General features: G+C 40.8%; 1 protein-coding gene across 2 annotated transcripts in view; it reads left to right on the top strand.

Moving 5' to 3' along the window:
* KIAA1671 (KIAA1671 ortholog) overlaps positions 1–26,237 on the top strand; it is a 357,819-nt gene that overhangs the window by 54,772 nt on the left and 276,810 nt on the right. For both annotated transcript variants that reach the window (XM_030220129.1, XM_030220128.1), the window contains exons 2-3: positions 13,629–15,336; positions 20,057–20,165. In XM_030220129.1, the coding sequence (XP_030075989.1) occupies positions 13,682–15,336; positions 20,057–20,165 (1,764 nt within the window). In that variant the 5' untranslated portion in view covers positions 13,629–13,681. The remainder of the gene's footprint in view (positions 1–13,628; positions 15,337–20,056; positions 20,166–26,237) is intronic.

Here is a 26,237-nt window from a genome sequence, read left to right as displayed (position 1 = left end):
GACAGAGATACCTCCCCCCCTCTGGTTTCAGCCTCCCCCCTCCCTCCCTCTCTCTGGTGTCAGGCCCCCCTCTCTCTCTGGGGTCTGAGTGTTACTGTGCAGGACACTGAGCTCTGGCTGTGCTTCAAGGAACTGACCAATCCTATTTAATAGAATGCACCTCCAACATTCTGAAGCCGAGAAACCTCGTGTGGTTGGTCACTTCTGCTTGTGACGAACCCGGAAGTACGTGATGTCAATTCAGGAGATGGATACAGAGAGCAGGAATGCCTCAGCCATGCAGTCAGCTTCAGAATGTTGGAGGTGCGTTTTATTATATAGGATTCTGTTGACACTGTAATGTAGTATACTATGCCATACTTTGTATTGTTGTTTGAATATTTTTACTGCTGTAATTGTCTGTTGCTTATGTTTGACTTATTCTTGCTTTATACCACCTTGAGCGAATTCCTTCAAAAAGGCGGTAATTAAATCCTAATAAATTAATGTAATTTGTATACTATTTCCTTTGAGCATTGATAAACTAATTTTCTGTGCTGTTCCGCCGGTATAGTGTCAGTGCTTTTGGCTTATGAGGGAGTTCTGAGCATCTGGCTGTAAAGGAGCCAGTACCATAAACTGCTGAGCATGGGAAGGAGTGGGCATTGTGGAGAGATTGGGTGTGGATTGCACAATGCATTTAGCAGACAGTAATTAGACTGCACTGTCAAATGTGTAATTAAGGTCACCTCAAGATGTGGCATAAGGTACATCCATGATAATTGTGCTTGACGTTTACCTCATGGTTGGGAATTTGTCTATGAGATAATCGCAGGGGGAATACTGGACATACTTCGAACAGTTAACCCCCCCCCCCCCCCCCCTTGCTTTTGTACTTATCACATGTTCATTTTAGCTGATAATGTTGCTCATTTTCAAAGCACTTAGACTTACAAAGTTCCATAGGTTACGATGTAACTATGTAAGTGTAAGTGCTTTGAAAATACGCCTCAGTGTGTGGTAAGTGCAAACAACTTCTGCACTTTAGTAAAAGGGCCCCTAAGGCAACAAAGAAAATTAATTTTATATCCAGTTTAGGTATTGGAATGTGACCTCTAAATATTTTCAACTTTACTTTAAAAAACAAAAAAAGCTCAAACTTTTAAATTGTTTGGAAAGTAATTTATTTAAAGAGCATTTATTTTATTTATTACATTTGTATCCCACATTATCCCACCTCTTTGCAGGCTCAATGTGGCTTACAATATATCGTGGATAGTGGAAATGAAAGGAGAATTGACATTTAGTGTTACAGAAGTGTTTTGGGTTGCATGGTGATAGAAAACATGATAATGATATAATGTATGGCGTTCTTAACATTGCTTGCTAGATATATGTGGGGATTTCACATGTTTTGGTCTTTGTGGTATGTCTTGTCGAAAAGATGGGTCTTCAGCAGTTTGCGGAAGTTGGTCAGTTCATAGGTCGCTTTTAGGTTACGTGGCAGTACGTTCCAGAATTGCGTGCTCATATAGGAAAAGGTTGATGCGTGCATTAGTTTATATTTTAGGCCTTTGCAGTTGGGGAAATGAAGATTAAGGAATGTGTGAGATGATCTTTTGGCATTCCTGGCTGGTAGGTCAATCAGGTCAGACATGTAAGCTGGGGCCTCGCCGTGGATGATCTTATGTACTAGGGTACATACTTTGAACGTGATGCGTTCTTTGAGTGGTAACCAGTGTAGTTTCTCTCATAGGGGCTTTGCACTTTCGTATTTTGGTTTTCTAAATATGAGTCTGGCTGCCGTGTTCTGGGCTGTTTGGAGTTTTTTTTTTTGAGTATTTGCTCTTTGCAGCCAGCGTAGAGTGAGTTGCAGTAGTCTAGGTGACTGAGTACTAATGATTGTACCAGATTCCGGAAAACGGTTCTTGGGAAGAATGATTTTACTCTTTTTAACTTCCACATTGAATGGAACATCTTTTTGGTCGTGATTTTCGCGTGATTCTCAAGTGTTAGGTGCCGGTCAATGGTGACTCTAAGAATTTACATTTACACTGTGAAGGCATAAGTGCAGAGGTTCCTGTTTTATAAAGTCAACATATGTGCTTTTTTTTTTTTTTTTTTTTTTAAATAAGAGGTTACTGGAAAAGCCTCCGTTTAATGACTCCTGCAGATATACATAAGAAATGATCCTACACTGCTCTGCTTCATTCTCATACCATGGAAATGCCTAAACATATAGGACCAGATACAGTAAATGGCTCTCAAATAGGCGCTAAACCCCAGATTCTATATAGTGCGCCTAGAGATCCGTGCCGAAATCGATGTGGATTCTATAACAATGCACGTAACTTAGCAAGCTTAACAAGTTAATGAACGCTGATAACGGCACTTAGGCAATAATGAGCACTAATTGGCACTGATTAGAATTTACGTACACAACGAAGTGTGCCAGACTTTTAATGCATGCATGCAAAATAGGGTGTGGTTAGGAGTGGAGAAATGTGCAGTTCCTGAGCATTCTGAAACTTACACACGTAGTTATAGAATATGGCCCAGTACATGTAAATTTACGTGCCGGGATTTATGCCACGTTTTTATTGGTTTAAATGGATGCACTTAGTTTAGGCGCTGAGATATCAACTAAGCTTATTCTACAATTGGCGCCTAAATGTAGGCGCCGATTATAGAATACACTTGGCACTAATTTCAGTGCTGATTTTTGGGCTTGGCGCCACTTCCTATTCCTAACTTAAGGCACTAGACTTATGCCTGCTGAAACCTGGTGTAAATACTGCCACCCAAGTTAGGCATGCTAAGGCAGTATTCTATAATTACATGTGCAACTTTTCAGAATGTCCTTACATGCCCATCCATGGTCATGCTGCCCCTTTTGATCTACACGTTAAATAGTTAGGCACCATGTCTTTCAGAACAGTGCATAGCCAGATGTGCTTGCAGATTTTAATGAGTGCCAGTTAACTTCAAAAATTGGTGGTTAGCACCCAGTTATTGATGTGCAAATCTGGGGGCACACCCAAATTTATGTATGCAAATCAGGGTGCCATGTATAGAATCCAGGGGATATTGTGTAGAAGAAGGTACTGTTTTCTGAGCACCTACTCTTAAAATACTGTTCTACATTACTCAGTAATTACGTCCTTGGTGTGTACTGATGGAGAAATAGCACTGTTCTATTCGCTTTCTGCATATAGTATAGATACCTAAAATACACTATAAATTTTCTGGTCCTTTTTTTTTTTTTTAATTTTTAGGTGTGACTATATGAGGGGATAGGGCACCATCCATTATTAACCTTTCCTTATCAACATCCTCCTCTCCCCATTTCCCTAGAGTGAGCAATATAAAGTTGGGCGGTACGGCACTCCCTTCCCCTGCTGCTTCCTTCATTCCTCTCTGGAGCTTCAGGCTGGTGCCAGTTGATTGAAAAGAGACAATAAAACACTGCAAGAAGTGCCCTTCAGTTACCTCAGCCTCACTGACTGCTGCCTCAACATTACTTCCTGGTAGATTGTTTTGAATTCAGCAGCCTCGGTGCCTGCGTATGTGCATGCTTATTATTTGGTAGTGAAATGCCAGTCAACCCCCCCCCCCCCCAGATCCAATTATACAGCAAATACCATATTTACATTTCAATGTAAGGTTGGAATTTTTGTGAATCTGGAGTACACAAGACATCTCATTCTTTTGGAAGAAGTACCATGATTAAAAGAGGTTGAGAACCAATGAGCTGGAAAAAAGTAATATCCAGTGTTTTGAGAAACTTGGGGTAGAGGGGGGAGAATGAAAGGAGAAGGGGCTGTTGCTAGCATTGGCAATGATTTTTCTGATACACATTGCAAGGCTTGCAGTAAAATAGAATGAGGCTCTGTTACAAAGAAAAGTACATCTTGGGATACATCCTGTCCCTGGCAAACAAAAGAAGATTCTGATCCCAGTGCTAAGGAACAAAATGACGTTTAAAGCTCCCGTTAGATAACTTCTGGCAAGGTCAGAGGGGCTAGATTTAAAATCTACAGATGGTACTTTTCTTTTAAATCACAAATTACTGTGTTGTCGAGCATTCTTAAAATTTTGTTGCTATTGCTTTGTATATTGTAATTTCTATATGTGTAAGGATTCAGACACGTGATTTTAGGATGTTCCTTGCTAAACTACATTTTGAATGTTCTAAAACATTTTTTTTTTTATGTTTCAACATTTTTTATTGACGACAATGCATCCAGGTTACAAACAACATTTGGCTTAAACATAACGCCAACAAACAGTCACAGCAGCATTGACCGACCGGGTCCGTCATCAACTTATTTTATTTATTTTCTCCCTAAAGCATTTTTTTTTAAAGTAATGAGCACCCCACAGTTAGGGAAGTACAACACCATTTTTGATTGGAAGGGCCAAACAAATCACTCCCCAGCCCTGCTACCGTGATCCACACTTTTTTTTTTTTTAGTGTGGTTTGCAGGGAAGGTTATTCACTAGTAGTAATGGTAATTGTCTCCAAACTGAAGGGCTGCAATTAGTGTACAGGAGGAAGCCAGAGGCAGTACACATGCTCTTGCCCCTTAATCTGTAGACACACAGTTTATGGAATATCCAGTTTTTTTCTTAGGTTTTGCTAACATCATTGCTATGCATTTATTTACCAGGCAAACTACTGAGAATTCAATTTACAATATTTATTTATATTGGTACCGTGTGTCCAGTAATGTGAGAGAAATTTCCAACCTTTGACATACTACTACTATTTATCATTTCTATAGTGCTACTAAACATATGCAGCAGCTTCAATAATATTTTGTAATGTAATCATATTTGGTAAACAATTTTAAAAATTTACTAATGCCAAGAAGGGGAGTGATCATTTCATACATATCAGGTTTAACAGATCTGCTGGGTTAGCACCAGAGCCCTTACCGCCTCCTAAATAGGGCTCCCACAGCAAATGGCCACACACCAATGTGTTTCGTTAGTGCACAGCCATTTTACTGACCCTTTAAAGAAAATTACCTTTTATCCATGACGGTAAAAAGTGGCCTTGGCGCACAGCACTCCCACATGCCGACAGCACTGCAGGACACCTATTACCATTGTTTGGTAAAAGCATCTCTTAGTATTCTTGTTAATTGTCCCACTGACTACTCCAATAATCTTTCTTCAGGGGATCCAATTGCTTTTCCACAGATACAGCTGCAGAAGGGACAGCAGTCAGCGTTGCCACAAGTGCTATGGTAGATGAGCGTGAGTCAGGACTTAATGAGTGAGCTTCCAAACTCAGATCTTCATTATTATTGGTAAAGGAATACAATTACATCATTGGGGATTGTCTGGGACTCAAAACTGACATTTATTCATTTCATATCAAAGGTTAATAAAAAGCTATTCCTTAGCGTCCCTCCGGACCGGACCAGGATTGGACTGATGGGTTGTGCTCGCCTACCAGCAGGTGGAGACTGAGAAAAAACTCTGACTCTAGAGAGCCAATAGGAGCCCTGGCCATGTGACCTTAGCCTCAGTATTTTCTCAGTCTCCCAGCAGGTAGGAAGTGAGCCCATTAGTCTCTCTCCTTTTCTCTTTAGATATTACAGATATTTGTGATAATTCTTCTGTGCCTGGAATCTTATTTAGAGGCTTGACAGGGTTTCCTTTCTCTTCTTTCTTTGACAGCCTCGGGGGTGTTAAACTCGGGTGTCTCGAGTCCACCCTCCTTCCTCCCCATCTCCCTGGCTTAGCAGGGAAGGGCCGTCCCTTTCTCTGGAAAGGTGTACCGTCTTTGGGAGAGGCAGCCACTTTTAACAGGTAGCTGCTTTAAAAGAATTAAATCAAATAAAAGGAAATTCAAAGAAGCAGCCTTTCTTTCCCCAGACTTCTAATGAGCAGGCAGCTCCAGTGTTTTATTATGATTGAGGGGTTATAAAAAAAAAAAAAAACAGAAGAAAATAATTCAGTATCTGTGACTTTAAACAGCGATTTTTCTCGTCAGATTTAATTTCCTCCATTTTCTTGCGTTTTGGCGGCGGCAGTTTAAACAAATGAAAAAAAAAAAAAAAAGAAAGGTGCGAACCGCGTAAGCGCGGCCACCTGTTTTTTCCGATATGGCTTAAAAGTTCAAACAGCTGCTGTCGGTCAGCGTCGCGCAGTTCACGCAGCCGGAACGTGTAAATTTTGCTCTCCCTTCAAGGTTTCTTCGGATCCGGTGCTGCCTCCAGTTTTTTCGGGGCCTTTTTCGCCGGCTGTTGTTTCTTCGCCGTTCCACTGGGCTCCGCTTGTTCGGAGGTGTCGGGCGCGCTGTCGATGATCGCCACAGGGCCAGTGGCGCGAACGGCGGCCATTTTGTTTCTCCCTCCATCTTATCAGTCGGGGATCTCTCTGCTGAAGGTAAGGCTGCAGTTCATAGAGCAGTTCGGCTCCAAGATGTGTACACTTTTGTATGTGCTGAACGGCGTATTCTAAAATGCTCTTCACATCAGCAGGCAATATTTGGTTGAAAGGGGGCTCCTTTCATATATGGATATATAACAAGCTTTTCTTCTTTTAAATTTCTATGTATCACGGGGCTGTTAACACTAGTTTTTTCTGGTGCTCAGTCATTTTTCATTGCCTGGTGGAAAATCTACATCTTATCATAATTCATTTCAAGCATTTTCCTCAATAGCTGTAGTATTATACAGTGTTTTAAGAACTTTAGAAACTTTCTCTATAGGCATAGAGTAAATTTCTGTCTTTCTCATTCCCTAGTGAATAGGACTACATTGTCTAAGAGTCAATTGATTGGTACTTTGCAATTCTGACCATAATATCTTAGTTCCTTTCAAGCATTTTACTCCATGCCTATGATGTTATATAGTGTTTTAAGAACTTAACATACACTCTCAATGGCTGTAGTGTTATACAGTGTTTTCTTTTTCCGACTTTAAGAAGCCTTCTCTAGAGGCATACAGTATATTGTTCAGATGCCATGGGGATATATCAGCTCTTTCATATTCTCTGAGGGACAGTCCTGTCTACCAAGCTCCCAGTCACTCAGCTGCCTTAGCAGGCATGCTTTATTCATGTCTTCCCTTCTTTTCCAACTGCCTTGAAGCCTCTCATATTTCATTTTAGCTTTCTTCTGGTTTTTACAGGACATATGGTCACTTAGAGAATAAAGTCATCCTTTCACTTAAAGATAGTGGACGGTCCTCAAACCATCTATTCGTGTTTGTCTCTAATCTATCAGTTCAGAATTGGCAGATTATAAACATCCTGGTTTGGTCCAGTATGCCTATACATACCATCTGCTATCTCTTCCTCTTCCTTAGAGACCTGATGTTATATCAAGCTTTCTTGAATTCAGATACAGTCTTGTCTACACTGCCTTCACCAAGTGGCTGTGGCACAACTTCACTTTTTTCGTTACAGGTAATTTCCAAGTTTGTCCTTTTTCATTTTCATTCTATGCGCCTTCACTCCAGAGTGTTCTTTCAATTGGAAGGGGATTCACTCACTTCCTGTGTATTTATGCCATAGGTACATAAGTATGGTTATGCTGGGTAAGGCCTAAAGTCCATCAAGTCCATCAAGTCCAGCATTCATATCTAATGGGCACATAAGTTTTGCCATTCTGGGGAAGCTCAAATGTCCACCTTTCTACAGCCAGAACAGCATTAAAAGGAAAAAAAAAAAACAAAAAAAAAAAACCTCTCACGAGAGTATCGAACAGAAATCTCTGCTCCAAAAGCAAGGCTTTGCAGTAATTCTGCAAACTAACGCATACAATATTTGCCATGGCTGTTCACCACTAGGAACACTGGGGACCCTGGGCCTAGGTTCGGTGTTTTAACCTGAAACAAGCTCAACATTCATATCTATTGGGTGTGAGTCTGGTACTACTACTACTACTACTTAACATTTCTAGAGCGCTACTAGGGTTACGCAGCGCTGTACAAATTAACAAAGAAGGACGTTCCCTGCTCAAAGGAGCTTACAATCTACATCTCAGTGAGGGAGGACGCATGACCGTGGTACGTGGATTAGTGGTATGTGGATTAGGGAGATCCAAGAAATTACAGGCCGGTGAATCAGACGTTCATACTGGGACAATTTTTTTCTGTCCGGAGCGTACTACCATAGCTGGTGGACTCCTATATTCAGAACTTACCCAACTATGGAACGCCATAGAGATAGGGTTGGAGTTTGTAGCCCTATTTAACTGGTGTCCTTGGTCACCCTTCCTCTTCTCCTCAGGATCCAGAGAATGGCTAGTTTTTTGCTTATGCATTAACCGGTCATTTTCAGCAGTACTCTCTCTTCCGTTCTTTTATAGATCTAAGAGGATGTTCATTGCGCTCTTAGGGTCATTTCATTCTTACCTAGACGACTGCCTAATTGGAGAAAGTCTTATCAGCAGAGTTCTCAGGTCACGCACCGGGTGTTGCATTTCTTACAGTCTCTAGGTTGGGTGGTGATTGTAGCCAGGCCTCTCATTTGATCTCTCATCAGATATCTCTCTCTTTGTTTAGTCAGGTTGGCGCACAGTCTTTTGTCTCCTCTGCAAACATCCCAGTTTATATTTTTCTTGGTGACCTTGGGCCTTCGGCCATTTCCTCGCTCTATTCTGCAGAATGCAATTTTACTTTCTAATGCCCAAGAAGGAATTTTCCTTCATCCTATTGCGAATCTCAGGGTCATCAATCGCGCTATTTAAGTGTCATCTAGTTATCTCAAGAACCTTAGTTCTGTCATTGGGATGCTTCGTGCAGTACACTTTTTGGCAGAAGCTTGTTTGTATATATTTTTTTTCTGGGGAACCTCAGCAATTCGTTTTACCTTCGGGTGAATTTTGTTTTCCCTACTGACAAACAAGGCGGAGAGAGCTATGTTGGTCCTTGCCATGGCAATGGGTTATGTCATCCGCCAAGGAGGAGTTAAGAGTATACTCTTGAGTTTGTACTCATTTTTTCTTAGTTGTGTCACCCTGCGTTTAGGTGAATGGACTCTCATTTTTTCAGCCTTACTTCCTCACTGCGACACTTCAGGGCTATCTCATTTTGCCTTCAGGCTCACGAACATTTCTTGCTTCTTCCATTCAGCAACAGTCTTGACGGAGACAGGGACAGATGCCAACATCCAGCAGGGGTTTTTCAACCTTCTTTATGCGTTTCTTCCATCATCTCACTAGGTGTTTACGCAGAACCAAGGCACCCTTCTACATCCGGACCCCCAGTCACTCAAACTTATGGCGTGGTTACTGGGTCTGCAACATCTTTGATATTTTCGCAGGAAGTACTTCACGTTTTAATTGCTTCCAGACAGAAATCTACATTAAAGTCCTATGAATCAAAGTGGCGACGGTTCACTCTGTGGTACTCCTCTCGCCACTTCATTCCACAAACAGTATCCATTTTGCATGTTTTGGAATATCTTCTGCATCTTGCAAAATCTTGTCTGTCTTACTCATCCATTAGAGTTCATTTGGCAGCTCTATCAGTGATGCATGATACTGTTGACAACCGCACGCTTATGCAGCATCCACTGTCAAAGCGGTTTCTTAAAGGAGTCCTGAACCTGTACCTCCCGCTTCGTCCACCAGCTAGGTGAACTAGGTGAACAGACGCTTAAAGTTCTGTTTTCTAGTAGCCATAACTTTTTCTATAAAGTTTTCCTTTTCAAGCAGTGTTTCCCAGTAGCCATTGCAGCAAGTAGATCTATGTGTGGAATACTTCTACGGTTGGTAACTTCTTTTCGGTCTGCTGTAGTTTAAAGTTTTCACCTTTCCCAATCGGTTTTTTCTTATTGGTTTTGTCCTTCTAGCCAGTAGGTGTAAAAGTTTTTCATTGTTTCTAACCCGCTATATCGCGAAGGATCAAGGAAATGAGAATGTCTATTTCTCTTCTCGCTGAGAGGGCAGTTCCACAGCGTATTACAACATATTCCACAACTTCAGAAGCGGGCTCTATTCTTACTACGGCGATTTTTGGTGCTCTCGGTGCACATTGGTAAGTTGGCAACTTAGTCCTAGTTTCATTTTATTTTGCTCATTGGGACACACTACATGTTAGTTGTCGCCAGGTGGCCTATGCAGCATGAACATTTCTCTGCAGTTTTCATAGGGTCCCTCCCTTCAGATTACTGCTTTGGTACTTCCCATCAGTCCAATCCTGGTCCGGTCCGGAGGGACGCTAAGGAAGGAGAAATTAGATCTTACCTGCTAATTTGCTTTCCTTTAGTCCCTCCGGACCGGACCAGGCCCCTCCCATGTTCTTTCTACTCTTTAGCTTCTTTTATTAAGTAGGAAGTGTATTCAGTAGGAAGTGTGTTCATTCCTTTACGATTTGTGGAACAATACTATATATATACAGAACTTTACGTGGTCTATACCACTTCTCTGGTGGTTGCTGGTGAGCTCAATTGCTGGAATCTATCTATAAAACCTTAAATACGCCATACCACTTCTCTGGTGAGAGTTGTGGCTGAGCTCAGTTGCTGGAATATCTATAAAACCTTAAATATGATTTACCACTTTTCTGGTGAGAGTTGCTGGTAAGCTCAGTTGATGGAATATATATAAAATCTTAAGTGGGCCATACCACTTCTCTGGTGAGAGTTGCTGGTGAGCTATAAGACAAGTGAGCCATACCACTTCTCTGGTGAGAGTTGCGGGTGAGCTATATTATACGTGAGCCATACCACTTCTCTGGTGAGAGTTGCGGGTGAGCTATATTATACGTGAGCCATACCACTTCTCTGGGGAGAGTTGCTGGTGAGCTATATTACATGTGAGCCATATCGCTTCTCTGGTGAGAGTTGCTGGTGAGCTATAGTACAAGTGAGCCATACCACTTCTCTAGTGAGAGTTGCTGGTGAGCTGTAATACATATCGGGCCATACCACTTCTCTGGTGAGAGTTGCTGGTGAGCTCTGATACTTGGCATTGCCGAGTGCTTTGTGGCTGCTAGGATTCCATACGGCACAGAAGGTCTTTCTTTCTTTCCTGCTTTGTTATTCAAATACTGAGGCTAAGGTCACATGGCCAGGGCTCCTATTGGCTCTCTAGAGTCAGAGTTTTTTCTCAGTCTCCACCTGCTGGTAGGCGAGCACAACCCATCAGTCCAATCCTGGTCCGGTCCGGAGGGACTAAAGGAAAGCAAATTAGCAGGTAAGATCTAATTTCTCCTTTCTATTACTTGAGGAAAATTCATTCTGTAAAGTGATTTTTAGACCTGAAGACTACTAAGATTGTATTATATATAGTTATGATTAACACAATTGATTGTAATTCTCTGCTTGTATGATGTCCATGGTGCAAGGTAAAGTGCCTGCAGCTGATTCAAAGTACAGTTGTAAGGCTGATTTATGATGCCAAGAGCTCCAGTCATGTAACTCCTTTACTGCAAGAACAATATTGGTTGCCAGTATTATCAAACATCAGATTAAAGATTACCTTGGCCCATTGGACCTTATACACAGGAACACCTGTGTTTTCCCTAGGGAGGGGAAACACTACAGCCTCATAGGCTGTAAAAAAAAAATAAGAGAGAGAAGCAGACTTAGTGATATACCAATAAAGATTTATTTCTGGTTGCGCCAAAACACCTAAGTCAGATACAAAATAATTATTCTCTCTCTGGAGCAGGTTGTCAGACAGCAGTGCGACGCAAATACTGGCTAACAAAGTCTGCTCAGCTAACACTGTCCCAGCAATTACATATATACTGTTGCAAGTTACGTTTCTCACAAATCATGTGATTTCTCCCAAACTAGAAATCAGAAACTAGCTTGCGCCATATATGGATATTCCTCTATTATATCACTCTCTCCTGATGTGGGTTCACGTGGACAGTTGGTGGCCATTGGCTAATTTAGCTATCAGTTCTGTGTGCACAGTGTGTAGTTAGTCACAGAGCAAAATATTACATAGAACAATACCCTTGTGTCCTCTCACCCCAAGTCAGTCTATCAGCAGCTTCCAAGGTTATATCCATATTATATGAAAGGCATACTCAGCTGAATGTGCATCTGTGAAGTGTCTGTTCTCAGCTCCTGAGAAAGCACTGTATGTTACAAAGATGTTAACTTGTTAGGCCAACTTGTGAGAACCAAACTGAGCAAAGTAAGGCCTTAGTAGCAGGCCTAGCCCTTAGTAACAGGCCTAGCATAGGAAGGAATATACATTTCCCTCTTGAAAGGCTGAATAATGAGGAGCATGAAGCCTTTCACACACTCGGAGCACATACAGAGATGGAAGACAGAGGACTGGGCTCTTCAGAGCCAATACTGGAACTGCCTCAGAGAGAAAAGGTCATAAGGGATGATTGTGCTAAAAAAAAAATCACTAATTAACAATAAAAAATAAAATTTAGAGGACAAAAATGGGGTGCAGGAAAGAATATGTCTAAGGGGTAGTATGAAGGAAAGCACTACAGCCCCAACAGCTGGAAAAATAGGAAAGAGAACTTAGACTCCGTTAGGCGCAGGTTAAACCTCGCTCCATGTAGTCTGACATCCTTCTGTCTACAGCCACTGCCTTCTCACATTGTTTCGCCGCCTTGAGATCCTTGAACACTATCATCTCAAAGTCTGTCTGTTAAGCTGTGCTTATCAATCTCTTGCTGCCAATCTCATATATCTCCTTTGGATTTCTGTAACTGAAGTGCATTACTCTGCATTTCTTCACGTTGAATTTTAAATGATAAACGTTAGACCATAATTCTAATTGCTGTAGATCTTTTCTCATGCTTTTTACTCCCTCTGGGGTGTCCACTTTGGTAATCGTGTCATCTTCAAAAGGCAGACCTTTCCCGCTAATTGTTTAGCAATGTCGCTCACAAATATGTTGAAGAGAATAGGCCCCTGCACATTTGTTTACTACACTTAATGAATACATAAAATATATGGTTTATTTAAATAACTACTACTGCATTGTTTTTGTACTTTTATTAGCTAATACATACTTCTTTAAGATTGATATTACAGGACTGGATGATACTAGATAAAGTTGTCCTGAAAAAGCTTCTAAGATTTTTCAAAGCTATATTCTGTTGCAGCGTCATAAAATGATTAAACCTTCTTTTCAGAATTCTTGCTGATTTTACATCTTTTGTGGAAAAGAAACAAAACATTTGGTGGTATAATGTTATGGGTATTTCTTGCTTTGTTTGCATTCAAAGGTTTAGCATTTATCTCTGTTTCCTAGCCTGCTTCTAACTTACATTATGTTACTAAGTGCAAATGCTGAAAGACAAATGGGGAATACGCCTAAAATACTATCAGTTGTATTTCCTATGACCCTGCTTAAGAGGCCACCAGTGATGATAACTTCAATCCCCTATGTAATTCCTTCCTTTATCCATCAGGCTGTGACAACTGCTGACATTGGCACTATCTTTCTCTGGCCAGCGGGAAGTGAACTTCATGTGTTCCAGAGATTAGGAATGAGAAAAAGATGTATTCCATCTTTACAATTTTATTCCCCTTCCTGAAGGCCATTTACTGTGCACTATGGTATATAAGTACCACTATCTGAACTCAAGATCTTTCGGGTCATTCCATAGCAAGACCTTAAGGCATTTTCTGTTTTACTGCATGTATTAACCATATACACTTCTAACATGTTTTTCCTTTTTCTCTTTTTTTTTTTTTTTTTAAAGCTTGCTGTACTTTCTGATATTGGACTTTAATGGAAGCATAACTAATTATAGCAATGGCGACAGAAGTAGAGGTGAAGTCCCCACTAACAGCCATGACAAGTTTGACTGACTTGAGTGAAATGACAAATGAGAGAATATCACAACGTGCCTATATTGGCCCTCTTTCAGATGCAAGCAATAAAGCTAGTGAATTGTCAAATCCTCCATCTCTGCTCATTGTAGAAGAAAAGAGTAGACTTGGGAGTGCTTTGAAACCAGCAGCCACATCTATACCTGGATCACGACCAAGAATCTCTCCTAAACCATTTAAGCCTTCAGATCCTTTTGAAGTTAGGAAAATACCCATTACATCTCCAACACAGAATAACCTTATCAAGTCCTCATTGCATGGCAAGCCAAGACAAGCAGCACCAGACGAGGCGTTAAATGGGAACGCTCCTTCAGTAGACCAAAAATTAAATGATGCTGATATTACGGGGAAAAACACCTTCACAGCTAAAAAGATATTTTACTCGATGCCAGAAACAAATAGTTTAACTTCTGATACTGCTTGTAAATCATTAAGGTTTACCCACGAAACTGAGATTATCGGAGAACAATCTGTTTCCCAGTTTGAAGTAGTGTCTGCATTTTCACCAATTTATCAAAAGTCTGAAGGTGTCCTTTACAGTGAAATGTCAGGGTCTTCAAGAACCAACATGGGTCCTATAGAACCTCACAGAACTGGGGAAAATAAGTATTCCTGTATGAATGATAAATCTAAAGCTCTGACAAAATCTGTGACCACTGAAGAAACTTCACCTACTAAAGTACAGTTGAGGACAAAACGTAGGCCAGTGTCTGCTGTGTTTTTGGAATCGCTAAAAGATTCAAACCCTGAAAACAGAGGCATCTCTGAAGTGCCTTTGGCGGATACAGCTGATAAACCATGGGTTAGGAAATCAAGACCGCTGTCTGTGGATATAACTGCAAAGTTTGAAAGTAAGTTCACTCCGCAAAAGAAGAACGGTCATACCTCTGAAGAAGCCAAGGAAAATATACCATTATTAAATTCTGCCAACAGATTTTCCCAAGAACAAACTAAAATTATATCTAAAGAAGAAGGAATGCAGGTTAAGGGAAGAAGTGAATCTTTTAAGCATAAGTATAAGAGTAATAAACAAAATGACGACTTTCAGTTAGGTGAGGAAAAGCGAGAGGCCCTGTCAAAGGATGTGACTGGATTAATCTCTGAGACAACCAAGGAACTGTTTATAAACACTTTAGGGGAGACTGGAAGCAAATGGGAAAGTAAATACAAATGTGAAAAAGAGGAAAATGAGAAAAAAACTGATGTGCCAGTGGATGGGCACAAATTGGAAAAACGCCCAGTTGCTCTAAATGACACAAGTGAATCAAATAAAAGATGGACACTTTCAAATACTACAGATATTACTCCAGTCACTGGTGAAAAGCCAGCCAGTAAGTTATGCAAAGAGGAGACTAAAAGTCCAGGTGGCTCAATCCAAAGACGCATAAGTCTACTGCTTGCAGTAAACAATAATTCTTCTCCAGTAAGCACAGAACTGGCATCTGCTGAACGGGAAAAGAGAAATGTTGATATTCAAAAGAGAATTAAAGACTTTACAGCAGAAAATGTGGATGTTAAACCAGGGAGTCTCCGGAAATCATTTAAGTCCCGGCCGCTCTCTGCAGACTTGACAAAGATGTAAGTACTAGAGAGAGAAATTTTTACTGTGCTTTGATGTTGGTTTTTACAGTGGGGGAAATAAGTATTTGATCCCTTGCTGATTTTGTAAGTTTGCCCACTGACAAAGACATGAGCAGCCCATAATTGAAGGGTAGGTTATTGGTAACAGTGAGAGATAGCACATCACAAATTAAATCCGGAAAATCACATTGTGGAAAGTATATGAATTTATTTGCATTCTGCAGAGGGAAATAAGTATTTGATCCCCCACCAACCAGTAAGAGATCTGGCCCCTACAGACCAGGTAGATGCTCCAAATCAACTCGTTACCTGCATGACAGACAGCTGTCGGCAATGGTCACCTGTATGAAAGACACCTGTCCACAGACTCAGTGAATCAGTCAGACTCTAACCTCTACAAAATGGCCAAGAGCAAGGAGCTGTCTAAGGATGTCAGGGACAAGATCATACACCTGCACAAGGCTGGAATGGGCTACAAAACCATCAGTAAGACGCTGGGCGAGAAGGAGACAACTGTTGGTGCCATAGTAAGAAAATGGAAGAAGTACAAAATGACTGTCAATCGACAAAGATCTGGGGCTCCACGCAAAATCTCACCTCGTGGGGTATCCTTGATCATGAGGAAGGTTAGAAATCAGCCTACAACTACAAGGGGGGAACTTGTCAATGATCTCAAGGCAGCTGGGACCACTGTCACCACGAAAACCATTGGTAACACATTACGACATAACGGATTGCAATCCTGCAGTGCCCGCAAGGTCCCCCTGCTCCGGAAGGCACATGTGACGGCCCGTCTGAAGTTTGCCAGTGAACACCTGGATGATGCCGAGAGTGATTGGGAGAAGGTGCTGTGGTCAGATGAGACAAAAATTGAGCTCTTTGGCATGAACTCAACTCGCCGTGTTTGGAGGAAGAGAAATGCTGCCTATGACCCAAAGAACACCGTCCCCACTGTCAAGCATGGAGGTGGAAATGTTATGTTTTGGGGGTTTCTCTGCTAAGGGCACAGGACTACTTCACCGCATCAATGGGAGAATGGATGGGGCCATGTACCGTACAATTCTGAGTGACAACCTCCTTCCCTCCGCCAGGGCCTTAAAAATGGGTCGTGGCTGGGTCTTCCAGCACGACAATGACCCAAAACATACAGCCAAGGCAACAAAGGAGTGGCTCAGGAAGAAGCACATTAGGGTCATGGAGTGGCCTAGCCAGTCACCAGACCTTAATCCCATTGAAAACTTATGGAGGGAGCTGAAGCTGCGAGTTGCCAAGCGACAGCCCAGAACTCTTAATGATTTAGAGATGATCTGCAAAGAGGAGTGGACCAAAATTCCTCCTGACATGTGTGCAAACCTCATCATCAACTACTGAAGACGTCTGACCGCTGTGCTTGCCAACAAGGGTTTTGCCACCAAGTATTAGGTCTTGTTTGCCAGAGGGATTAAATACTTATTTCCCTCTGCAGAATGCAAATAAATTCATATACTTTCCACAATGTGATTTTCCGGATTTAATTTGTGATGTGCTATCTCTCACTGTTACCAATAACCTACCCTTCAATTATGGGCTGCTCATGTCTTTGTCAGTGGGCAAACTTACAAAATCAGCAAGGGATCAAATACTTATTTCCCCCACTGTATATAAACTGGTGTAGTCTAATCTCATTCATAAAATTATGCAGAATAGAATTCACTATCTTCCTGTCATTTTAAAACCTTAATAACGTTGTTTTGAAATGCTAGTGTTCATCTTAAAGTTTTTGGTTTCTTTTCTGCCTATTTTTAAGTCCAAAGATGCATCATATTAAAAAAAAAAATACGCACTAATGGATGTCTTGCTCTTAGGAGTTCTGTGCAAAAGTTTTTTTGAAAATTCTGTGCAAAAGATTTTAAAATTCTGCATTGACTTATTGTAGTCTTTTTTTTTTTTTTTTTTTTTTTTTCCTTTTCTTTTTTTTCTTTGAACAGAATTGCCCTATACTAAGGCCTGAAAGTCCCTCCTGTCTTTTCCCTTCTCAGACTCGGCTCCAGCTTCCCCAGTTCCATATGTCACTCCAACTGCAGTTCTGTCTCCCTCTAACTCCCAGCAGGACCCCTGATTCTACTCCCGAAGTCTTCTCCAGCACGCAGTATCCCCACTATTCTTCCTCCTCCTATCCCAGGTACACACCTCCACCTCTCAATTTCTCCTCCCCAGCTATCATTGTAGTTCTCCCCCACCCTTCCCATGCTACACCTTCAAGCTTGATCTCTCCTTGCAGCAGTGACACACTTGCTCAGCTATCTCTGGCCCCCCCTCGCCTCTCCATGGTACACACTCAGCTTTTTCTATCCCCATTTTTTTTCTTGTCCCCGTCTCCCAAAACCCTATGGTGCATGCAGCTTTTACTGCCTCCCCCGCAAAAAGAATTCCCAAAGCACACTTGCAGCTTTCGCTTCCTCCCCTCCCCCCCCAAAAAAAAAAACCCTGCAGGACACACACTCATCTTGGTCTGTTGCTCAACTCTCCCCTCTCTATGGAACATATATATATGGTCACTTTGCTCTGTTCCCCCTCCCACCATCCTGTGGCACATTGTCACCTTGCTCTGTTCACCCTCCCCATGGCATACTTTTAGCTTTCGCTTCTCCACCCCCCCTCTCCCCAGAACTGCCGGGCACACCCTCATCTTGCTTTGTTCAGCTCTCCCCTCTCCATGGAACACAGTTCTTGTGCTCTGTCCCCCCTTCCACCATCCTGTGGCACACTGTCACCTTTCTTTGTCCACCCTTCCCATTGTGTTCACACTTTGCTGTGCCCCCTTCCTCCCATCCTCCCCACGGCATACTGACACCTTGCTTTGCCCCTCCCTCCATGCCACTTTCACTTGCTCTGGGCACCCCTTTCTTCATGGCACATCAGCTGCTCTCTCTCTCTCCCCCCCTGTCCTGCAGAGATCTCATGGCAGGAGGAGGAGGAAGAGAACTGCTGTACACTGTCCTCTGCCAGCTTTAGACCTGACTGTTTCGGTGAACCACGCGGGCCTCCCTACAGCCCACAGCTCACATTAAAGGTTGAGGCTAAGCCGGCAGATAAGGAGGAAGTGACCTGATGTGCAGCGGTTCTCTTCTTCCCCCTCTTGCCACATGATCTGAGTGGGGGAAGAGACTCGAAGCCAGCACTTGGCAGATTTAGCAGAATTCTGTGCATTCTGCTGAGAAGGAGAATTCTCGTAGAAATCCCCCAGGTGTAAAGTTTGTATGGGAACAGTGTTCTTGGACAATTAAAACTAAGGCTGAGGAGCATGATAGAAGGTAGTTATTGCTGAAATATGTATAGTGTAAATCCAAACACTGGACGGTTTTAGATAACTGTGAGCCAGTTGTGTTGAGTAAAAAATGTATTTATAAGACATGTGACATTGTCTATATTTTTCTTAGTGGCTTAACATTTTGGTGTGTGCTTTAGGCAACAATCAGCAATTTTCAAGTTCAGCAATAAAAATGGGCATACTAGATGGTACTTAACTACATTCAGGTTTTATGTTTTCATCAGATGTGTAGTTTTTGACATGGTTGTCCATAGTTCCCCTTCATTGTGTTGTATGGTGTGACTGCAGTACTATAACCTAGGCTGATTTCTTCTCATCTTTTGTTATGTTGAGCTTCCCTTAGTCATTTATGAAAACTTGAGCTGATCATAGCTTTGGTAACAGGCACGTACGAGAAGAGAAACACAAATTGGGGAACTTTTTATTTTTACGTCAAAAGACTTTTTAGAAATTAAGGGGTTGATATTCAGCTGGTGGCACTCAGCGTTTTGCTGATCACTGCTGGTGTTGTGCTCAGAAATTCAATGTCAAGCCATGTCTGGGCTTTGGCATTGAATTTCCAAGTTTGCAGAGCCGGTTAAGTGCGATAGCATTTAACCGGCTATGGGGCACCGCATAAAGACAGAATTGATTTTTATGTGGCCCTATTGATGTGGTTAATCTGGCCGATTAAGTGCTGAAATATCGGCACTTAACCGGCCAAGTGCCGACTCTGCCCTGGAACACCCCAAAATAGCTGGTTTTGCTTTATGCACTAACTGGCCATTTTCAGCAGCACTAACTGGTTAATGGCTCCTGAAAATGCCTGGTTAGCCCCCAAACAAGCAATTTGGCTGGTTAAACCACTTTGAATATCAACCCTTAAGCTTTTATGATTGAGTAGTTAATGTAACTAGTGGGAAAGTCTGTCACAAAATTATAAGAATAAGTGGTGGCCAGGCCTTACCTCAGTTCTGGCATTTGTGGCATTTCTAGGCTTCCTTCCTGCCATGTAGCTTCAACATGCAGTGCCCAGAGTCCTCATGCAGCACTGCTCTGCTATGCCACTCACAGCTGTCAGGCTGCAATCACATGTAGTGCAGTGCAATCCACCCTACCACCAGCATACCACTGACAAAGACAACTGCCTTTTATGCACTAGGATCAGGTGTTTTTGTTTTTTTAACTTGCTCCAGGAAGTAATAACTTGTTTAAAACAGTTTTCTTGAAGTATTACTAGCATGCATGCCTAGTGTAAGGCTTCTGGCAATTTATCAAATACTTCTACACCCAAAACAAGAGACTTTATATTTTTTTCTGGATAATATATTTTAAATATAAAATCAGTTGCAACATCGTATGTCTGCATATTTTTCCATTGTTTGCAATCTATAATTTCTCAACATGAGACATTGATCTTTGTATTAGGTTTTCAGCTCAAACACCAACCAGTGAAATGAAATCTCAGAGTGTTTTGGAACTGCATACCGAGTCTCCTACAGACACACAAGATAAACAAGAAAGTGTAAATGAAAAGGTAAATTGTTGATCAAATGTCGAATTGTTTTGTTGTATGACTGTGTCATCTAGACAGTCTGGATAAAAAGATTAAAAATGATTATTTCTGCATAGCGAGTAGATAAACCCCTAAATTCTATAAATAACACCTAAAGTTAGGTGCAGAATTGCACACCCAGTTATAGAATAGAGCCAGTTATGTGGGTAACATAACTGGTTAATTGGAGATAACTTATCAGTTGCATGTGTAACTGACTTAGGCCCCTGTTCTGTAAACTGAGTGCAGAACTTCTCTCTTGTGTAACTGCAAAGGGGTGTTAACATGGGAGAGGAATGGACATGTTGGGAGCAGTCCGACTAACCTTGTTCACATGTTGTAGAATACTTGCTTTTATGCGTACATCTGCTGCATTTAGGTGCCACATTTACACCAGCCATAGACATGGCATAAATGGTAACACCTGAAGTTGAGCACACTACTAGGACTTTAGCTAGAATTTGCAAACAAATTTGGTTTGCAGTTCCGCTGTTATAGAATACTAGCTTAGGGCCCAGTTTTTTGGTGCCTATCTTTTATCAGCTTATGTATGGTAGGAAACTTGCTTATAGTCCCAAGGGAGTCTAATGAGTTCTAAAAATCTGTCTCTTGCGATTGAAGTCGGAGAACATTCTTTTGCCTTCCAAGGCACAAAAATATGGAATAGTCTTCCTACAACAGTTCGCTTAACTACACCTTTCAGTTTGAAAGGTCTTAAAAACATATTCATTTTTTAATGTTTTATGTTTTATAAAAATGACTTAGATATTTTTTTTAAAGATTAGATTACTGATTTTAATGGCATTCTGTTCGGTTAGGATATCTCTTTGCTCTGTGATCTGCTTTGAATCTCAAAAGTGGAATAGAAATCGCAGAATAGACTAGAATTTTCTCTATCGTTTTTTTTTTTTTTTGAGGACATAACATTTTAAGCTCTTACTGGGCTTACTTGGACTTTTGAATATCCTTATCTCCTCATCACTGGATAGCTTAGTAACATCTTCTATAAAATAATAAAGAACCAGTTATCAAATGGTCCTTTGAAAAGCACAATGTTTAGAATATTAAATATAACCACTTCCTTCAACTTGATTAAGTTTCTGGGATCATTTGCATTCCTGTAAACAAAGTCAAGTCAAAACGTAAGTTTTTTTTTTAGTGTGTCATAACATTTGCGAGTTTATAATTTCTTGGCATAACACAAACCTGCAAGTACTAGTTTTGCTTATTGAAGTTTTGAAAGTAGATTTTATTTATTTTATTTATTTATTGCATTTGTATCCCACATTTTCCCACCTTTTTGCGGGTTCAGTGTGGCTTACAATATATTATGAATCATGGAAATACAATGTGTTACAAATCGGTTATGGATTACATTGTGATGAGTTATGCAAGACAAAGTCAAAGTATCGATAAGGAATATAATAATGGAAAAGAGCACTGAAACGTTGGAAGGAAGTAACGGAAACAAAAAGGGGCAATATATAGTAACAGGAAAACATTTGGTATACATTTTCTGTGAGTAAAGGTATGAGTGTGGTGAGATTACGGGGGATGAGAATTCAGAAGTGGCTGTATTGATGCATTACTGAACAGTGAGTGTGGGCTTTATGTGTTTTGGTTCTTTCCGTAAATTTTCTCAAAAAGATGGGTCTTCAATAGTTTGCAGAAGGTGGTTTGCTCGAAGATCGTTTTCAGGTTGCGCGGCAGTGTATTCCAGAACTGCGTGCTCATGTAAGAGAAGGTTGACGGGTGCAGCGCCTTTTATTTCAATCCCTTGCAATTAGGGAAGTGGAGGTTGAGGAAAGTTTGGGATGATCTTTTAGCGTTTCTGGGTGGTAGATACAGCCGCTGGACTGGAATGCAACAACTAGGAGACATCCTTTTTTTACACCATCCATAACTGAGCTAGAGTAACTACGGTAAATTCAAGTATGTGTCTGTGATCGTGTCAAAAGCTGCTATATCTGTTGGTTTGTATTATAAACTCTAAACAACACTGCACACATCATATGCAAGTGATCTACTGGCTATGAAGAGACAGTATTGGCAACTGGTCAAAGGATAGGAAACAAAGACTAGAAGTGAATGGTTCATTTTCAGAAATGGAAGAAGATGAATAAGGAAGTGCCCTAGAGATCTGGCCTGGAATAAGTGATAAATTTAATAATCTTGAAAAATGAAGAAGAGACAGTTATCCAAAGTAGTTTAAAACATGAGCAGACTAAAGAACCGTAGGAAAGCCTTGTGAGAATGGGTAACTTGGCATTTAAATGGCAAATTATTTGAACACGGTGCTGGTTCCACATTAGGAGCTACCTCCTAGGAAAAAGACCTTGGTGCTATTGTGGACAGTACATTGAAATTCTCAGTTCAGTGTGCAGTAGTGATCAGAAAAACTACATCTTGGGGATTAATTTAGAATGAAATGGAGAATAAAACTGAGACATCATAATACCTGTGCCTTGCAAACATTTTCATATTTTTGTACATTTTTCACAATCTGCTGTCTAAAAATTCAATTCAAATTGCATTAAAGCAGGAGTTTGTGTCACTATTTTACACAATGCTCCACAATTTCATTGTGAGAGCAATTCTGGAAATACACCAAATATTTTTTTTAATTTATTTAATTTATTTATTATGATGATATTTCTACCCTGTATTTTCCCAGAAAGCTGATGTTCAATGTGACTTGCATAACAAATTAAGAAGAAGCATTACAAGACAATATTAACACAAGAATACAACTATTAAAAAAATATTTGGATTGCCTATGTATTCCCATCCCTTGACTTGGTAGATGCCCCTTTAGCAGCAATAACATCTATGAGTCATTTACGGCAACTTCCACAGTGGGATGATGTAGCTTTTGCCCAAGTCCAACTCTCTCAAGCTGGCTGGGGATTGTCTGTGAATGTTGATCTTCAAGTCTTGCCATAAATTTTCATTTGGATTCAGGTGTGGGCTGTGATGGGCTACTTGAGGATATTCTTCTTGTTCAACCACTTCATCTTGCTTTATGCTTAGGACCTTAGTCTTACTTTTCAGTTTGTTTAACATGGATCTTGTACTAAGAGAAAAAAGATTCACCTTTCTGCAGGATTATCTGCCAAATACATAAGGTTCTAATAAATCATAAATAGCACAATAAAAATAGAATGTATGTGAACAAACAAACCTACATAGGACAGAAAAAGAATCTAGTAAAGCCTAATAGGCCTTGTTTCGGTACATGCCTGTGTCAAGGGTTTTAAAAAGTAGGAATTTCATCCCGACCCTCCTTCATTCTGGCATTGGTGTAATTTTTTCCACCATCTTATGTTGTTGGAGAAGCAGAGGGTGGGTGTGTCCTTAAAACGCAAGAAACATTTGTTATCTGTGTGGGATCCCTATATACGCTTCTTTCTTCCCAGAGCCCGCAGTTTGATAATTGAATACTCTGTAACTTGGAATGGACATACTACTACTACTACTACTTAACATTTCTAGAGCGCTACTAGGGTTACGCAGCGCTGTACAATTTAACAAAGAGAGACAGTCCCTGCTCAAAGAGCTTACAATCTAATAGACAAGTGAACGGTCGGTCCGATAGGGGCAGTCAAATTGGGGCAGTCTGGATTCACTGAACGGTAAGGGTTAGGTGCCGAACGCAGCATTGAAGAGGTGGGCTTTAAGCAAAGACTTGAAGACGGGCAGGGAGGGGGCTTGGCGTAAGGGTTCAGGAAGGTTGTTCCAAGCATAGGGTGAGGCGAGGCAGAATGAGCGGAGCCTGGAGTTGGCGGTGGTGGAGAAGGGTACTGAGAGGAGGGATTTATCCTGTGAACGGGCCAGATCCTATATAAGAGGCCTAAAAACTGCGTGGTAAACATTTTAGACTAAGTATATTCTATAAGCGGCAACTAGATTTAGGTGTGGTATATAGAATACGCTTACTTGATGTCCCAGCGCCTAAAACTACTTGCCTCCATTCACACCAACGAAAGCGTGGCATAAATCCCTATGTGTAGATTTACGCACACTGGGCTATATTCTATAACTACGCACGTAAATTTGGGAACGACCACAAAATGCCCCTTTTCTTGCCCATAGTCCCACCCCCTTTTGAACTTCGTGCATTAGAATTTAGGCACAGTTCATTACAGAACACGCTTAGTGAGTTGTGTGTATAAATTGTAATTATTGCCAATTAGTGCTCTTATTGCTTATGAAGTGCTGTTATCAACGCTAATTAAGCCAATTAAGTTATGTGAGTTGTTATAGAATATACCTGGATTTCGATACGGATCTCTAGGCATGCTATATAGAATTCAGCAGACTATGTATAATTTTTTCTTTTTTTTAGGAGAGGAGGGTGGTTGGGGGGTGTTGTATTCATTTTGGGACAGATGTCTTTGTCTTTCGGGGGGGAGGGCTATAAGACACAAAGTCCCTTTGTGATGCTTGGTTAATGTGTTGCTGCTAGTGTTGGTTGCTCTATTCTGTTAATTATTGTTCACTTTTTATATAACTTGATAATTTAAATATTTAAACTAAAAAGTAGAAATTCTAAAAAGTAGAAATACAAACATTTTATATTAAATCTAGAAAAGCAAGCAAACCGTTTATATAAGACCATAAGAAAATAAAAAAAATAGTACCGTTACACTGTATCCCCCTCATTCAATACATCTAAATTAAAGCACCATATGTGCTCTTAAACTTATGGAATACTTCCATTCACGCGAGTAAGTGTTTACTTGCATGGATAAATGGTAGTACTCCTTAACTGCTTTTCTATAATTACATGCTAAACAGCTTAGCATGTAATTAGAGGGGCATTCACAGAGGAGAGGCATGGGTATGTCATAGGTGAGAGCCGACAATTATATGGCAACTTACAGAATACAGTCGATCCCACATTTCGGTAAGTGCATTTATGCCAGCCCTATATACATGCCCATATTTAGGTGCACCAGTGCTGGTTTACACTAGTACTGTATAAGAACCCTTATGCGTGTTTAAGTATTGTCATATACCTTATATATGTGTTGTGGTGTAACACTTGTCCACCTTTAACATATTTCCAAAATTGTACAATAAAGCAGTGTTCCATAATTTAATAAAACATACATACATATAAATAAGAGACAAGAGAACTGAAAATCTCACATTATTTAAGCATTTAATATCAGATTGAGCAGCTTTCAAAACTGTTGCCACCTACCAAGGAAGAATAAATTAAGGCAAAATGTATATAACAAATATACGCGTCTAGAATCCAAGAACAAATCAAAAATACAAATCTGCTTTCTTTTAACAGCAGCTTCCACTGTTATGTTAGACTCAAAGCTCAGACTGGTATTATCACTTGAATGTAGAAATCCATTCCTGTCCTAAAATCTACTGTCTCAGAATTCAAAACCCATAATCCCCCTAATTCTTTATACTTGCATACACAATTTGGTAGAATAGTACCTGGAGCAGAGGAGTAGCCTAGTGGTTAGTGCAGTGGACTTTGATCCTGGGGAACTGAGTTTGATTCCCACTGTAGCTCCTTGTGACTCTGGGCAAGTCGCTTAACCCTCCATTGCCCCTGGTACAAAATAAGTACCTGAATATATGTAAACTGCTCTGAATGTAGTTGCAAAAACCTCAGAAAGGCAGTATATCAAGTCCCATTTCCCTTTCCCTTTATTGCCATAACTTAATTGTTAAATTAGCTGTTACTTGACATTAACCAATAATTGGTGCTAATTGACACTAATTTGCAGTTACACATGTAGCTGCCCTTAGTTGCTGTTCTAAAATCTGAGCATACAAAATCCATAGCGCACAACTACAGTGGGGGCCTGAACCTGGGAGGGGCATGGGTGAGGCAATGGGTGTGTGTAGTACTTGTGCATGCAGGTTATAGGATACTATGTTAGGCGTGAGCACTTAAACCAGCCATTGAGCTAGCATAAGCCTAAAATTAGTCTTGTAACTGTGGACTTACCCTGTTTCCCTGAAAGTAAGACATCCTCCGAAAATAAGACCTAGTAGAGGTTTTCCTGAATTGGTAGATATAAGGCC

Source organism: Microcaecilia unicolor, chromosome 11 (assembly GCF_901765095.1).
Source record: "Microcaecilia unicolor chromosome 11, aMicUni1.1, whole genome shotgun sequence".
In the NCBI taxonomy this organism is placed as follows: Eukaryota; Metazoa; Chordata; class Amphibia; order Gymnophiona; family Siphonopidae; genus Microcaecilia; species Microcaecilia unicolor.
The sequence above is the reverse complement of the archived record's forward strand: the minus strand, read 5'-3'. Positions and strand labels throughout refer to the sequence as shown.